Source organism: Hipposideros armiger, unplaced genomic scaffold (assembly GCF_001890085.2).
Source record: "Hipposideros armiger isolate ML-2016 unplaced genomic scaffold, ASM189008v1 scaffold_196, whole genome shotgun sequence".
Lineage (NCBI taxonomy): Eukaryota > Metazoa > Chordata > Mammalia > Chiroptera > Hipposideridae > Hipposideros > Hipposideros armiger.
In genome coordinates this window covers 1352709-1365389 of record NW_017731546.1, presented here as the reverse complement: position 1 = coordinate 1365389, position 12681 = coordinate 1352709, and the positions used below count along the sequence as shown (strand labels likewise).

The 12681-nt window shown below is 43.8% G+C and overlaps 1 protein-coding gene across 5 annotated transcripts in view; it reads left to right on the top strand.

Moving 5' to 3' along the window:
* Positions 1-273: 273 nt before the first annotated feature.
* EFNA5 (ephrin A5) overlaps positions 274-12681 on the top strand; it is a 286192-nt gene continuing 273784 nt past the window's right edge. Inside the window, exons 1-3 of one of the 5 annotated variants that reach the window (XM_019653140.1) lie at positions 274-2845; positions 3211-3340; positions 3622-3716. In XM_019653140.1, coding sequence (XP_019508685.1) covers positions 2733-2845; positions 3211-3340; positions 3622-3716 — 338 coding nt within the window. In that variant the 5' untranslated portion in view covers positions 274-2732. Of the gene's footprint in view, positions 2846-3180; positions 3341-3621; positions 3717-12681 lie in introns of all 5 variants that reach the window. The other 4 variants (XM_019653138.1, XM_019653143.1, XM_019653141.1 and 1 more) reach the window with 4 other exon arrangements.

Sequence of the window (12681 nt, the reverse complement as noted above, 5' to 3'; positions counted from 1 at the left end):
TTCCGACGCGCCTTCCCAAACTCCAGGATTGGAAAGCGCAGGATGGAGAACGTGATACTTGATTTTATTGGGCTAATAAGTAAAGGGGAGGACAGGCAAGTTTGGAAGTAAAACTAAACTGCTTTCTTTCTTGAGATCAGCCCTTTCCCACTGAGGCAGCAAACTCCCTAGCGAGCAAAAGAGAATAATAACACGCAGGCCCGAGCCCGCGGAGCCCTGCGAGCGCGAGTCTCCAGGGTTTGTGGCCCCGCTGCGCCAGGCACCTGGCTAGCTTCCCGGGCACTGGAAAGCAGGGGGACGCGTCCCGGGAACCGTGACCACCTCGTTGTCAGGCAATCGTGCCTCGGTTGCGGCTGGGTGGGCTGGGGGTGGGGGGGCAAAGTGCTGCAACCTGCTCTATAAGTCCGGGAACGCGAGGCCTTTTCAAATAATAAGGGCGCTCATTCTCCGGCTTCCCTGGCCTAGGATTCTTCCCATACCAACTTCGTTCAAAGCATTTATCCTTTGGGGAGCGGGTAGCGAACCAGCCTCGGGGTGGAAATGGAAAAGGTGTAATGTATTTCTGACGGGCTCCCGGGCCGCATTCATTCCCTCCCTGCTGAAGGTTCACGCTGAATGGTAATCACTCTATAGTGTGATTTTTTTTCCCGATTTAAAAAAAAAAAGTGTTTTCAGAGCATCACTTTAAAGGAAAATCTTGTTTCCTGTTCATGAACCTTGAAATCCCTGGTAGTAAGAACAGTTGAAAGCCACAGGAGAGCTGCTCAGGTTTCCAGATAACCCAGCGCCGGGCTATGGGCGTTGTGAACAGGGCAGGAATTTACTGAGGCTTTCTGCCAGCCCGTCTGCTGGGACTTCTTCATGTCACCTGAGGGGCCCAGGAAACAGAATTCGGCTCTCCCGCCACAGGGTGGGAACCGGTCTCTTTGTAATTGAAAGAACCCATCCTTAGGTAAAAAGATGTCAAATCATTCCTCAGTCCAGACGGAATTCAGCATCCAAAGGGTTACGCGCGACTGCTGGGTTCCGGAGGAGGAGAGGGCGCCTCGGCACTCCCAGTAATTCAATTAGTCAGGTTTCTGGAAGGTGGTGCCGAGGAGGGGGTAGGAGGCGTGAGGAAGGGAGGAGATTAGGAAAACGCCTCTTTCTCGTGGAGCAAACCAATCCGGTTGCAGTAAAGAGAGAGGAAAAAAATCCCGATCCGTAAGCAAACAGCAGGCCGTTCCCTGACTGGCTGCTCCTGGCACCCCCCCACACCCTCTTCCCAAGTAAACTGCACCGGCGGGGGTGGTGGTGGGGGCCGGGAGCAGCCCACATGACCCGGGCTGAGGCGGCGGCAGTGCTGGGCTCGGGCTGGCGGCGCCTCCCCCTGCTCCGTCCAGAGCTCACACCCGGCACTCGAGTTGCCTGCCAGCCCCGCGCCCTGCGTTACACGCCCCTACACCCGCCGTGCCGCCCACGTTCACGCGCGCAGCCTCGCGCTCTCGCGCGGCTGCAGCTGCTGGGTTGCCGCTGCTGTCGGCTTTACACGCAGGTCATTAGCGAGGGGGCGTGCCCGAGGAGATTTTTCCCATAAAGCATTTTTTCTGTCTCTCTTTTTTTTTTTTTTTTTCCTCTTTTGCAAAACTGACTTTTACCCTTTTCCACTTCTCGCCAGTCGTTTCAATCCCTCCCCGGGCTGCTCGTGCTGCTGCTGCTGCTGCACTCAAGTTTATTTTCCCTCCTGGTAGGGGTTTTAGGATTCGGTTGATTTTCACCTCTTGTTGCTGCTGTGCCCAAGGAGGGAAAGGGAAGCAGCTGCGGGAGCCCGATCGGCAAGGTTTTCTGATGTAGTCATCTGGGAGGTGCCACTCTCTCGTGCGCTCTCTCTCTCTCTCTCTCTTTTTTCTCTCTCCATTTCAAACTGATTGATGCGTCTCTACAAGTTGCTGGGCTTGGGGCCGGACCCGTTGGAGTCGCAGGGACACTTCTGAGAGCTCACCCGGGGCTCTTGGCACTGCTTCTGGGGGCGCAGTCTTGCTCCTGGAAGGCGATCGGAGACTGACATCAGCCCATCAGGAGTTGGACGGATTCATTTGAAAGTGATTGTTTCCCCTCCCGCTCTCCAGCGGAGCTGTTGGGTTGGCGTCGTCCTGCAGGTTTGGGCATCCCAGCTCCACCTGGCTGTCTGGTTCGTAACCTCTGCTCTTCATTCACTCTGGTGCACCCACACCCTCCGCGTAGAAAAGCACGCTCGAGAAATCCCCGAGGCTCCGCCAGCGCCTGCGGTGTTGTCTCCCGCCGCTGCCGCCGCCGCAGTCCGACTCCGCCGGGGAACCTGCCGGAAGACGCGAAGAGCCAAACTTTTCTTTGAGGTTGGTGAGGCAAGACCGCTCCTCGCCAGCTTAGTCGCCGCTTAACCAGTCCCAGAACGCCGGCGGGGTTGGGTTTGTGGCTCCAGATCCCCACCCTTCTCGGTTCAGCGCCCCGACTCCGCAGCACGTACGACTCGCTCCGAGATTTCCAGGGGTTGCCCAGCGAAGGCACAGAAGAGGCGGTGGAAGAGGCTTTTCAGACTCCTGGGGCCACAGGCGCGAAGCCCCCCGTCCACACGGAGCCATCCTCCCGCAGTTTCCCACCGGCCGCCAAAGTAACTTGGAGCGAAGCGGGGCGCACTGCGAGGGCGCTGGGCGGCGGCGGAGCCGTGCGCAGCTCGCGGCGCCGACGCTGAGCGGGGCCCGGCGGGCCAGTGTATGTCTCCCCGCGGCCGCGGCGCGCAACACCCGGTGACTGTGCAGCGTGCGCCGCCGCCTGCCCCGACTCGCGCTGCTGCCGCCCGCCCCGGCGCACACCTACTTCTCCCCGGGTGACCCGCCTGCCGCCGCCGCCGCCGCCCGAGACACAGCTTGGCACCCCTTCCCCCGCCTTGGTTGCCGCCACCACACACGCACGCTTCTCTCCATCTTGTGATTTCTTTTTTCCTTCTGAACCCTCCAGTGGGGGGGGGGTGTGAGTTTGTCTGTAGCCCCTCCACGCCACTGCCTTCTATTCTTCTCTCCCTCCTCCCCCTCCCCAGCTTGGTGTGTGCCTCTTTCTTCTGTCGCCCCTCTTCGTTTTTATTTATTCATATTTATTTGGCTCCCGCTCTCTCGCTCTCGTTGTACGCCTCCCTCCCTCCGGATCCCTGCTCTCTCCCCGGAGTGGCGCGTCCCGGGCTCCGCCGCTGGCCAGGCGTGATGTTGCACGTGGAGATGTTGACGCTGATGTTTCTGGTGCTCTGGATGTGTGTATTCAGCCAGGACCCGGGCTCCAAGGCCGTCGCCGACCGCTACGCCGTCTACTGGAACAGCAGCAACCCCAGGTAAGGCAATAGAAGGCGAAGAGCAGGGGCTACCCGGGCCTTGGGGCCCTGCCGAAGGAGCGCGCACCCTCGGAGACTGCGTAGCCCGGGCGGTGATGGCTTTCGAGGCGCCCGCGGGAAGCGCTCCCGACGCGCCCCTCTTTGTTAAAACACCGTGGAGAGGCCGGGCGCCCCTGGGAGCCCCCGGGTCTGCTCGACCGGCTGCCTCTGCGGAGAGCGAGGAGACTCGGAAAAGGCGGGAGCCGGGGAGTCGAGACTTTCCCGCTTTCCCTCCCGGGCAGGCTGGCCAGCATCCCGATACCAGCGCAGGGCTTGGGCACCGTGAGCTCCGGATGCACACCGCCAGGAGCTCTCCGCCTGCAGCGTGGGCGCGCAGGTACTGCAGGGAGAACCCGCCAAACATCCCCAAAGTTTTCCTTTTTTTTCTTTCTCATTTTAATCTTTTCTTTTCTCGGTGCGCTCAGAGAGCGCACGGGCTGGGGAAAGTGGGGGGGGGGGCTGGGAATCGGAAGCTTTAGGTTGTTATTTTCCTCTTTAACTGCGAGCAAATCATCCGGCGGGTGGGTTAGTCTGGGCCCGGCGCTCTTGGCAGTAGAGAAAATTCTCCCACCTCCTCCACCCCTGGGTGGGCTCAAGGTGCCAGAAAGTTTGATCTAATGCCGGGTTACGTCATGTGTGCGGAGCGGGCTGCTGGATTTGGCCTAGCCGGGAGGTGGGAGCTCTTCGTCCGTGGCCTGGCGGTGTGCAGCCAGACGAACACGCGCGGTTACTTGGAACCGTTTTGCGGCAGTCCCCGAAGCCTGCCGTGTACGCGGAAGGCTAGAGGTGGGCGCCCGCGGCCGCCCTAGCACTCCTGCTGGACCCTGGCCACCCGCAGACGTCCCGTGTTCACGAGCCCTGAGAGTAGGGTTGGGGTGGGGGTTGTCCAGAGTGCCGGGAGGACCCCTCCCAATCCAAAACAACTCCAAGCCTTACTTTCTCCCGGGCCTGTGGGCAAGCAATCGGCACCGCTGGTCCCAAATTGTTCAGCCTCTCTAAGGACCGAGGCCAGCTTCCAGCTGTGGGCTGGTCTCGGTGCCTGCCCAGTAGGGAAATAGCATCGATTATGCCTAAAATCTCAGGTTTTTCTCTGGGCAGCAGGGGAAGTTGGGAGGAGAGAGGCGGGAGACGGAGTGGAGAGTCTGGTTGCTTTGCGCCCAGCGCGCCTGGGGAGAGGGGCTCGGAGGGCGCTTCTAATGCATTCTACCTCCCGGTGGCCCTCTCCGCGGTCCTCCCGCCTCCAAACGTTATGCAGGTATGGGGTGGGTAGGGTGTGTTGGGGGGAATTCCCCACTTTAAGTAATGTCAGCTCAGGTGAAGATGGGCAGATTTCCCCACAAGCGGTCACTGGTTGCCGAAAGGAGAAAGAGCTCTCCATGTCCTGCTTGCTACCTACCCCAGGAAAGATAGTCACACCCAGATAACCCAAGTCCTAATTTCAATGCCTGGCAAAAGTGGAGACAGTCCTGAAAGTTTGGTTAAGAAAAAAGTCTCCTGGAGGTGGGTGGTGGGGATGGGAAGCTATTTCTTCTTTGACATGCCACTTACCACTATTAGAAAAAGAGAAAGAGGAGCCATTCTGCTAGAGGAAATGCCTTTTATTAAAGCTGACAAGACAAATAGAGCAAGCTTTGCAGTTGTGATGGTGTTAAAAGCAAGCCTCATTATATTGGTTGGTTTTATTCCCCCTTGGGCTTTATTAGACAGCATATACGAAAGAGAGGAATTTATATTTCTGAACTTGAGTGCCTTATGAAATAAAACAACAGGGACATTGGCTAGTTGAATTTGGGACATTTTGCTCTTGGTTGTCTTTACTTTCCCACTCCAAATTTCACAGTGCTATCTTTTTCCTCACGGTATTACTTTATTGGGATACTTGGGTGTTCCAGTCATCCTGGGTTAAAACAGTAAGAATCAGCAACACCTCCTTCTTAACCTGTCAAGCTAGTCTGAGTTAGTTTGAGAACATTTTATCTTAGGCTATCTCTGTTTTCTGCGTTTGATACTGTCATTTGTTTTGAGATTAGCACATTGATTTTTGTCACAGGTCATGTTTTTCATAGATATGCCTTGCCCGCAGAAAACTCTTCTGCTCAGAATGCCAGCCATGGCAGCTTTGAACCTGCCCAGACAAAGTTAATCTGTAGAATTTTAAAATACCAAGAGTATTCTCAAGTCAGTATTCTGATTTGAGTTTTGCGGAAATACCTTTCTGTCTGATCATTATCAGTTTGATAATGTTCACAAGAAAGAATGATGTACCCCTGCCTCCCAAGAGATTCAGCCCTAACTTTAGTATGCTTAGGAGTGTATGGATTCATTTATCTTTCTAGGTTATTACACTAAAAGTTACTTTAAAAAATAATATAGTTTGAAAAGTAGGTACTGGGAGGCAGATTCATTTCTGAAATGTAGAATTAGATGATGCTTTTTTGATGCATTAAAAAAGTCAGCTTGGATGTAGTCTAAAAGGAGCCAAATGCAAAACACATAATTTAGGAATAAACACAGTTTATCACAAAAGATAGTGAAGACGTATCTTAGAAAATTTGCACAGGTTTCCTAAATGTTATAAATTCAGTGTTTTACAGTTCCTTTTCATGTATGTTATCCTTTTTAGTAAGGTAGTCTAGCCATGGCTTTTGGTTTTACATAAATCCTATCTTTTAAGAATTTGCTAAACTAATAATATAATCAGAAGTCTTCAACTTTTTGAAAAGAAATGGAAAACTTTAAATGCAACTTCAATAGATTAAAAAAAGTTTTCTCTTAGAAGTAAAGTTCAGTAGACACATTAAACTGTTAATGATACTGTGCGAGATGAAGTAAATATATTTTAGCTTAGACTAATGGACTTTAATTTAAAACTATGTTTAGATAAAATTAGAATTAAATATTATATCTTGATCACAGGGTTTAAATCTTATATTGTAATGTGTAGATATAGGAGTTTGTTTATCCGCTATATCGGGTTTCATTACTGACTCCATTGATACCTTAAGCACCCATTGATCTGGGTTCACAGAAGAAAAAATATTAAACTTACTTGCTGTCAGATAGTTTTACAGTTAGAATCTATCTTCCCAGGTATTCACTTCTGGGAAGTGGATGTTCAATTTTCAAATGCTGATAACTTTTTAGTCACCAGTATTTATTGGGCGATGGTCCATACTGATTTTGTTTTGAATTGGCACAAATCTCCGAAACAGCAACTGAGAACTATCAGTCTGAACAGAAATATATGATAGCATTTGCCTAAATGCATCTTCCATATTTTAAAATTTTGAAAAACTCTATGACTTTCACCTAAGCAATGAAGGTAATGGAATGATCCTTTTAATGTGCTGAATTCTGAGCCGGCATGTTACTAAGTAACTTTGAGTAATAAAAAATCCAAATCAAGGAGAATATAACTGTTTGTCCTTAATTTCTTTAAGAATGTAAAAAGCTTTTAAGTAACTTTGAAAAAGATTTTCAGTAATAAAACTTTATTTACATTCTCCCTTAGTAGCTACCCTTATAAAGACAGAGATGAATCAAGATTAAAAACATGCTACTTAATCTGAAGTATGCTATAAATGGTTGGGTGCTTCCAATGAGAATATTCTTTTATACATCATATATTGAAAAGTCCTTGGATTATTCTAACCAGTTGCCAAAATGATGCTGGGGTAATTAAAGATGTCCCCTACTGGTTGGCATTAGTGGATGCAATAGTGGCAGATATAACCAGCACACTTTAAGAATACTGATTCTCCTCATTTAGTGCTTTGCTTCTGTTAAGGTTTGATTATCACCAAGTTAAAATGTTAATCTCTTACAGGAAAATATACCTCTGTAATTCACCCGGGTTTTACTAAATTTTAACCTAATTGTATGTTTTCTTTGGACTTTTTCAATTCTTTTAGGAACTTGTAAATTAAATATTTCATGTTCAAGTAGCAGGTAATTGACACCATTTAGTTTTGTTAACATATAATCTTGGAGTTGTGAAAGTGAATGTGAATTCTAGGTCAGCACTCCCAAATCCTCCTGGTAGTATAAGTCATGTGTACGTGTAGGTCGTATGTATGTGGCTAAGTAGAGAGAAATAATTTTTATTTTAAATATACAGTAGGAACATTTATTGTAACATTTCTAAAAGATATTTCTCTATGCCTGATTCTTTGATATAAAAATCAAACCCATCATACTTTTCTGATCAGTCTCTTGCTGGTTGTTTTTCCTCTTTCAAAATTCACTTTTCTCATTTTAAAAAATTTGACCCATCTGTGTTATAATATATGTATACCAGTATACCAGCACTGTTCCTTTTTCACTGACAAATAAATGAAATCAGTTTGGTTTAAATCTAAGAATTTGTTTTGAGGAAAGATGGAAAGTTGATCTTAGTTTTGAATGAGTTTTATCACAAAACTTGTAAAGCATTCACTTTATTTTTGAAACTTTCAGTGTTTTAAGTAATATTTTTATATGTTAGAAACAAAAGTTCTTCAACTAAAAGCCATTACTTAGACTCTTTTAACTTTATTAACGCTGAGCCTCTATGTATCAGTTTATTAGATATAATGGGGGGACTTTATTATTTTGATACTTATATCAGAATTTATGTAGACACCTAGATAAAAATAAAGCTGTATGGCGGCGATTTATGTCTCATGTTTTTACCCTCATCCATTTATAGGAGACCTATAAAGCCCTAGAAGTGAATCCTTCCCTCCCCCAATTTTTATCTAGAATTTGTAAAGAAAAGTAGGCTTCTTGGTTTTGGCCAGTTTTCCATAGAAATTTGAAAAGCAGAGTTAGCTACTGAGAGGTTATGTTCCATCCATTTTATTCCTTGTATTATATATTCATAATAAGCTATCAGAAAAAGCCAACTGTCTTTAGATGACTGGAGCGTCAGTGCTATTTGAGGCACACTTGTCTGTGTAGTCTAATTTGGCATCTCCAGTGTGAGACCAAGGTTAATAAACTCCTTGTGATTAAAAGAATCGGACAGAGGCCTGCAGTAGCTCCTTACTCCCTGTTAGTTGATTTTAGTTAGTGGTGGTATTAACGAAACCATTGGCTCCCTGAACGAATACCTTGTTGACATGTGTGTTCTGGCTGATAATCAATAGCTTTAGAGGCTTCCACCTTTGAATGCTGAGGTTCAGGTTTGGAAGGAGCACTTAGTTATCTTGGGGCAAATTAACCTTGTGAATTTCTCACCATTTAATCTTGCGAGATGCCTTCTGAACAGGGATTTCATTGCATTCTGTCCACTGGCCTGATTTCCTGTTGGATAGGGACAGATAAAGATGAACGCCTCCTTTTCTCCCCTGTTGCTATGTACCAAGCAAGCTACAGCTTCATGCTGGGCCAAGAAAATGAATGAATACAATTAGTCCTTCAGGAGTCCTGGTCTTTGCAAGCTTGGGAGAAGTATATGCCAAAAGAAAATACCTTTGAGAAAGAAAACATTAAAATATGAAATGAGCAAAACATAAGAAAATGTTAAGAAATCAATTTTACATGTGGGTAGCATTTGGTCTATTGCTTCATGGAGTTTTTTGTTTGTTTGTTTTTGTTTTTGTTTTTTTTTCCCCCTCAGTATAAATCGCTTACTTAATAGTTTTTTTTTTAAGATGGCACTCAACCCTCTTCATTTTTGTGAATGTCCCTAAGCACAGTGAGGAAGGCCCTGGTCACTTACCCAAGATAGTCAGGATCAGTATTCGGAACTGAGAAAAATTGCTTTTTAATCATTTGTGACGGATAACACCTTCATTTTCAGGTATAAAAACCTCAAACAGGAGTATGAGAATGAGGTATTAATATTCACTTTTATTAATTTGTCTTATGATGGTGGTCTTAGACAGCCAAACGTCAATAAATTACTGTCTCTTTTAAGGGCCTGACTTATATTATTAGATTTATATTTTTGTCTGTGTCTCGAGCTATTTTGTAGAAAAGTTCCTTGTGATTAATTTGAACTTTCAGTGTTTCTGAATGGGATATTACTTACTACCAGATCTGTTTCCTCTTAAATTTGTCTGTATTTATGTTTTCAAAATTAAGTCAGTCATAACCAAGGCAGCACAATGAGACAGAAGCACTTAGTTTAAAATTAAAAAGTAATAATGCAAGTTTTTCTATACCATAACTGTCATGCGTCGTTTTCACCAGAAACAAATTCCTTCTACTTTAGTGTTCTTGATAATCTATACTCCTTATTGTACTTTAAAGGATTCATTGTAAACTGCTGATATTGCTGCACTGTTTTAGAATCTGAAATGTGTGTGGATGTAAACTCATGATTTTGAGGCATTTGAATATCATTGTCAAACAGTGAGCCATAGTTTTCAACAAAAACATTATTTTAAAATAGCGAAAACTTCTAGTTCAAGTTAGCAAGTTGCTGAGAGACAGTAGTGTACCACAGCGATGGTTAGCTTAGCCAGCCTTCATTCAGGTAGGATTCTATCATTTTCAATAAGGAAAAATAAACCTTGTCATCTTTAGAAACATCCTTCATACAATTGACAGTTGACAGCTTGAAGAAAATGTTACTGTCAGGCCTTATTTTCTCCTCAAGTGAGAAATAAAAATAGTTTTGAGTGATTTAAAACAATCTATTTAAACATTATTTCAAAATGTAGGCAATGTTTTTAATTTTTATATGTGTGTCGTGTCATAGAATTACTATGCCATTTGCTTCAGGGAAGGTCAGCAAAGTACAATTCAAGGAGAGACTGTCTAACAGGGTATTTAATTTAAAAAGCCAAATACAGTTGATGTGTTTGTAACAGGGTATCACTGGACATTTTATGATAAGATCCTTTAAGAGATGTAAGGTATCGATATTCCTATTATTACTTTTTAGGAGATTTGATTTTCATGACTGATCATCATGATCCTGATATGAAGTATAAATGGGAATTTTGGTCATGTGATACCTCTGTGTATATGTGTTGGACAATCAAGTTATTGGCACACAGAGATTAGACCTTTAAAAAAATTGCTTTGTTATTAATAATTTTAAATAACTGCACAGTGTAACCCATAAGTTTCTTTGTGAAAGTGCATGAATACATATTTGGAGATTAGAAAAAATATATGACTAAGTTCTTGTTTCCCGATTTAGAAAAGCTAGGTTTTTGGCTTCTTTCAGTCAAATCAGCGTTTTTCTTTTTTTTTCCCCCCTAGAAGCAGCCATCTTGTTTTAAGACCGATTTTATTTCTTTCATGAAAATGGTCCGGAAATGAATATGGACGATAGAAAAGGACTAAACCACTGTATAATCGTTTTGTCAGGGCTCCACATTTAAAGCTCTAACTTAAGAGTTATTTGTGAGCTCATTAAAATGCTATCTTCTTGTATTTAGTTGACAAAAAAGGATGTTTTAACGTAGTAATAATATATTTTAAACCCAGTTATATTTCATTTTAATGTTCACTACTGGGCTGCACCATGTTTACATATATAATTTCCTCTTGAAGTTTATATCTAATTGTTAATTCCAAAGTAATGTATTAATAGACTCTCTATTACTAACCCAAATCCTGATTTCCTTTTTCTGACTGTACGAAGCACTCCTTTTTCTTTGTTGATTAATTCTTTTTTTCCATTGCCTAGCGGTACCAGAAATGTTTCTTCAGTAAGAGGTATTGGAAAAAACTGTAGGTGCCCAAAAAAAAAAAGAAGCAGCATTTTGGGTGCTTTGAGGAGCATTATATGAAATCAGAGCCTTTTTATCCCTGAAATATAGGCTTTCACTTTCTCATTACTAAACCATTCTTGTAACAAATAATTTTGGAAATAAATTCATATTTTTTATTAAAAATTATGAGAGTATATCAACTGAGTCTGCTATATTTGCCACTATATTTTTGTATTTTTGGATACATTTGGAAGAACATATGGCCTAATAAACTTTACCAAAAATGTGTACTACACTTCTTGCTGCTGTATCTGTTTGATGACGCCTGGGGACATTATTTCCATGGGGTACAGTAAGAATAGAACTTCCTTAAGATTAATTTCAAAGTAACCTGACTCAGTCAATCTGATTAAATTGGGCACAGATTGAATATTACTTATGTCACAGATCGCTTCAGTTCATTAGAAGTAGGATTTTTGGTGGTTGCGGATGCAGTGTAAAAGGCGATAAATGAAATACATGTTTTAAGAATGGATATGCATCTCATGGACTTCTTATTAAATAGTCCAGGTGTGAGTTGAGAGGTTTTTGTACTGAAATGTTTTCTTCCTCTGATATCTACTATCCATTTTTCTTTGATTGGTTGGAGAAGGCTAAAATAACAGAGTTCAAAGTGACCTTTTTGTTTTAAATGAACAAATACTTCTGTTTTTTCTTGCTGCTTCTAAGCTGTCCATTCAGCGTTTTATTAGTGACTTATTTATATGTGAAGAAACTGTAGTTAATAATTAGTTCTTAACATTTATCATGAAAGTACAGATTATAAAGGTAAATGAAAGTTTTCTCATATGAAAAATGCAGTTTTGCTGTTGACATAAAATCAAGTCATGGCTTATTTTAGTGGGATAATTATAGTGCAAATTGTTATCTATATTTTGATGTTAGTGAACATGCTCCTTGATGTTTCATGTTCCATAGACCCCAGTGGGATGTATGACTGTCACATTTACTGGACTTTAATAATGTATAGGGGACTTAACCTTTTGGTTAAGTTTTTATAGTATTTAATTTTATGGAGACAAATGGGAGTGGGAAACAAGGAAAAATAATTCTAAATATGGAGAAATGATCCTTTGTGTTTAACAATTAGGTTAAACAAAGTGGGAGCAAACGAGCCTTGTTCCCCTTCTATTGTTTCAGGGCAAGAAAATACAGACAGATGTCGGAATGTGGAAGCTGTGACCTCTGACCCACACAGCATGGCTAGTACCGTAGCACACAAGTGTCCTGAGCCACCATCGTAGCAGGATGCTTTTTTGAAGTGACTGACACTTGGAGATGGAGAACCTGAAACTGATTTTGTAACTATTTGCAGTTCTCCGATATCTTTTCAGTTCTTCAGTATCAGTCTTTTTAGCTTCAATTTTAGGTTCCTTGCCTCACCTTCCATGAAAAATGTTTCTTTGTTTGGCTCAGAGAGCTTTTGTGACTCCTAGATCCCTGTAGTCACTGTCAACCTCTGCCTCCCAATAAATTTATTCATCAGATTTGGATAGTGGAGGAGACACAGATGTAAGGCTGTGCTTCACCAAAGTGTTGGTTTTATTAAGCTTTTCTCTCTCTCTCTCTCTCTCTCTCTCTCTCTCTCTCTCT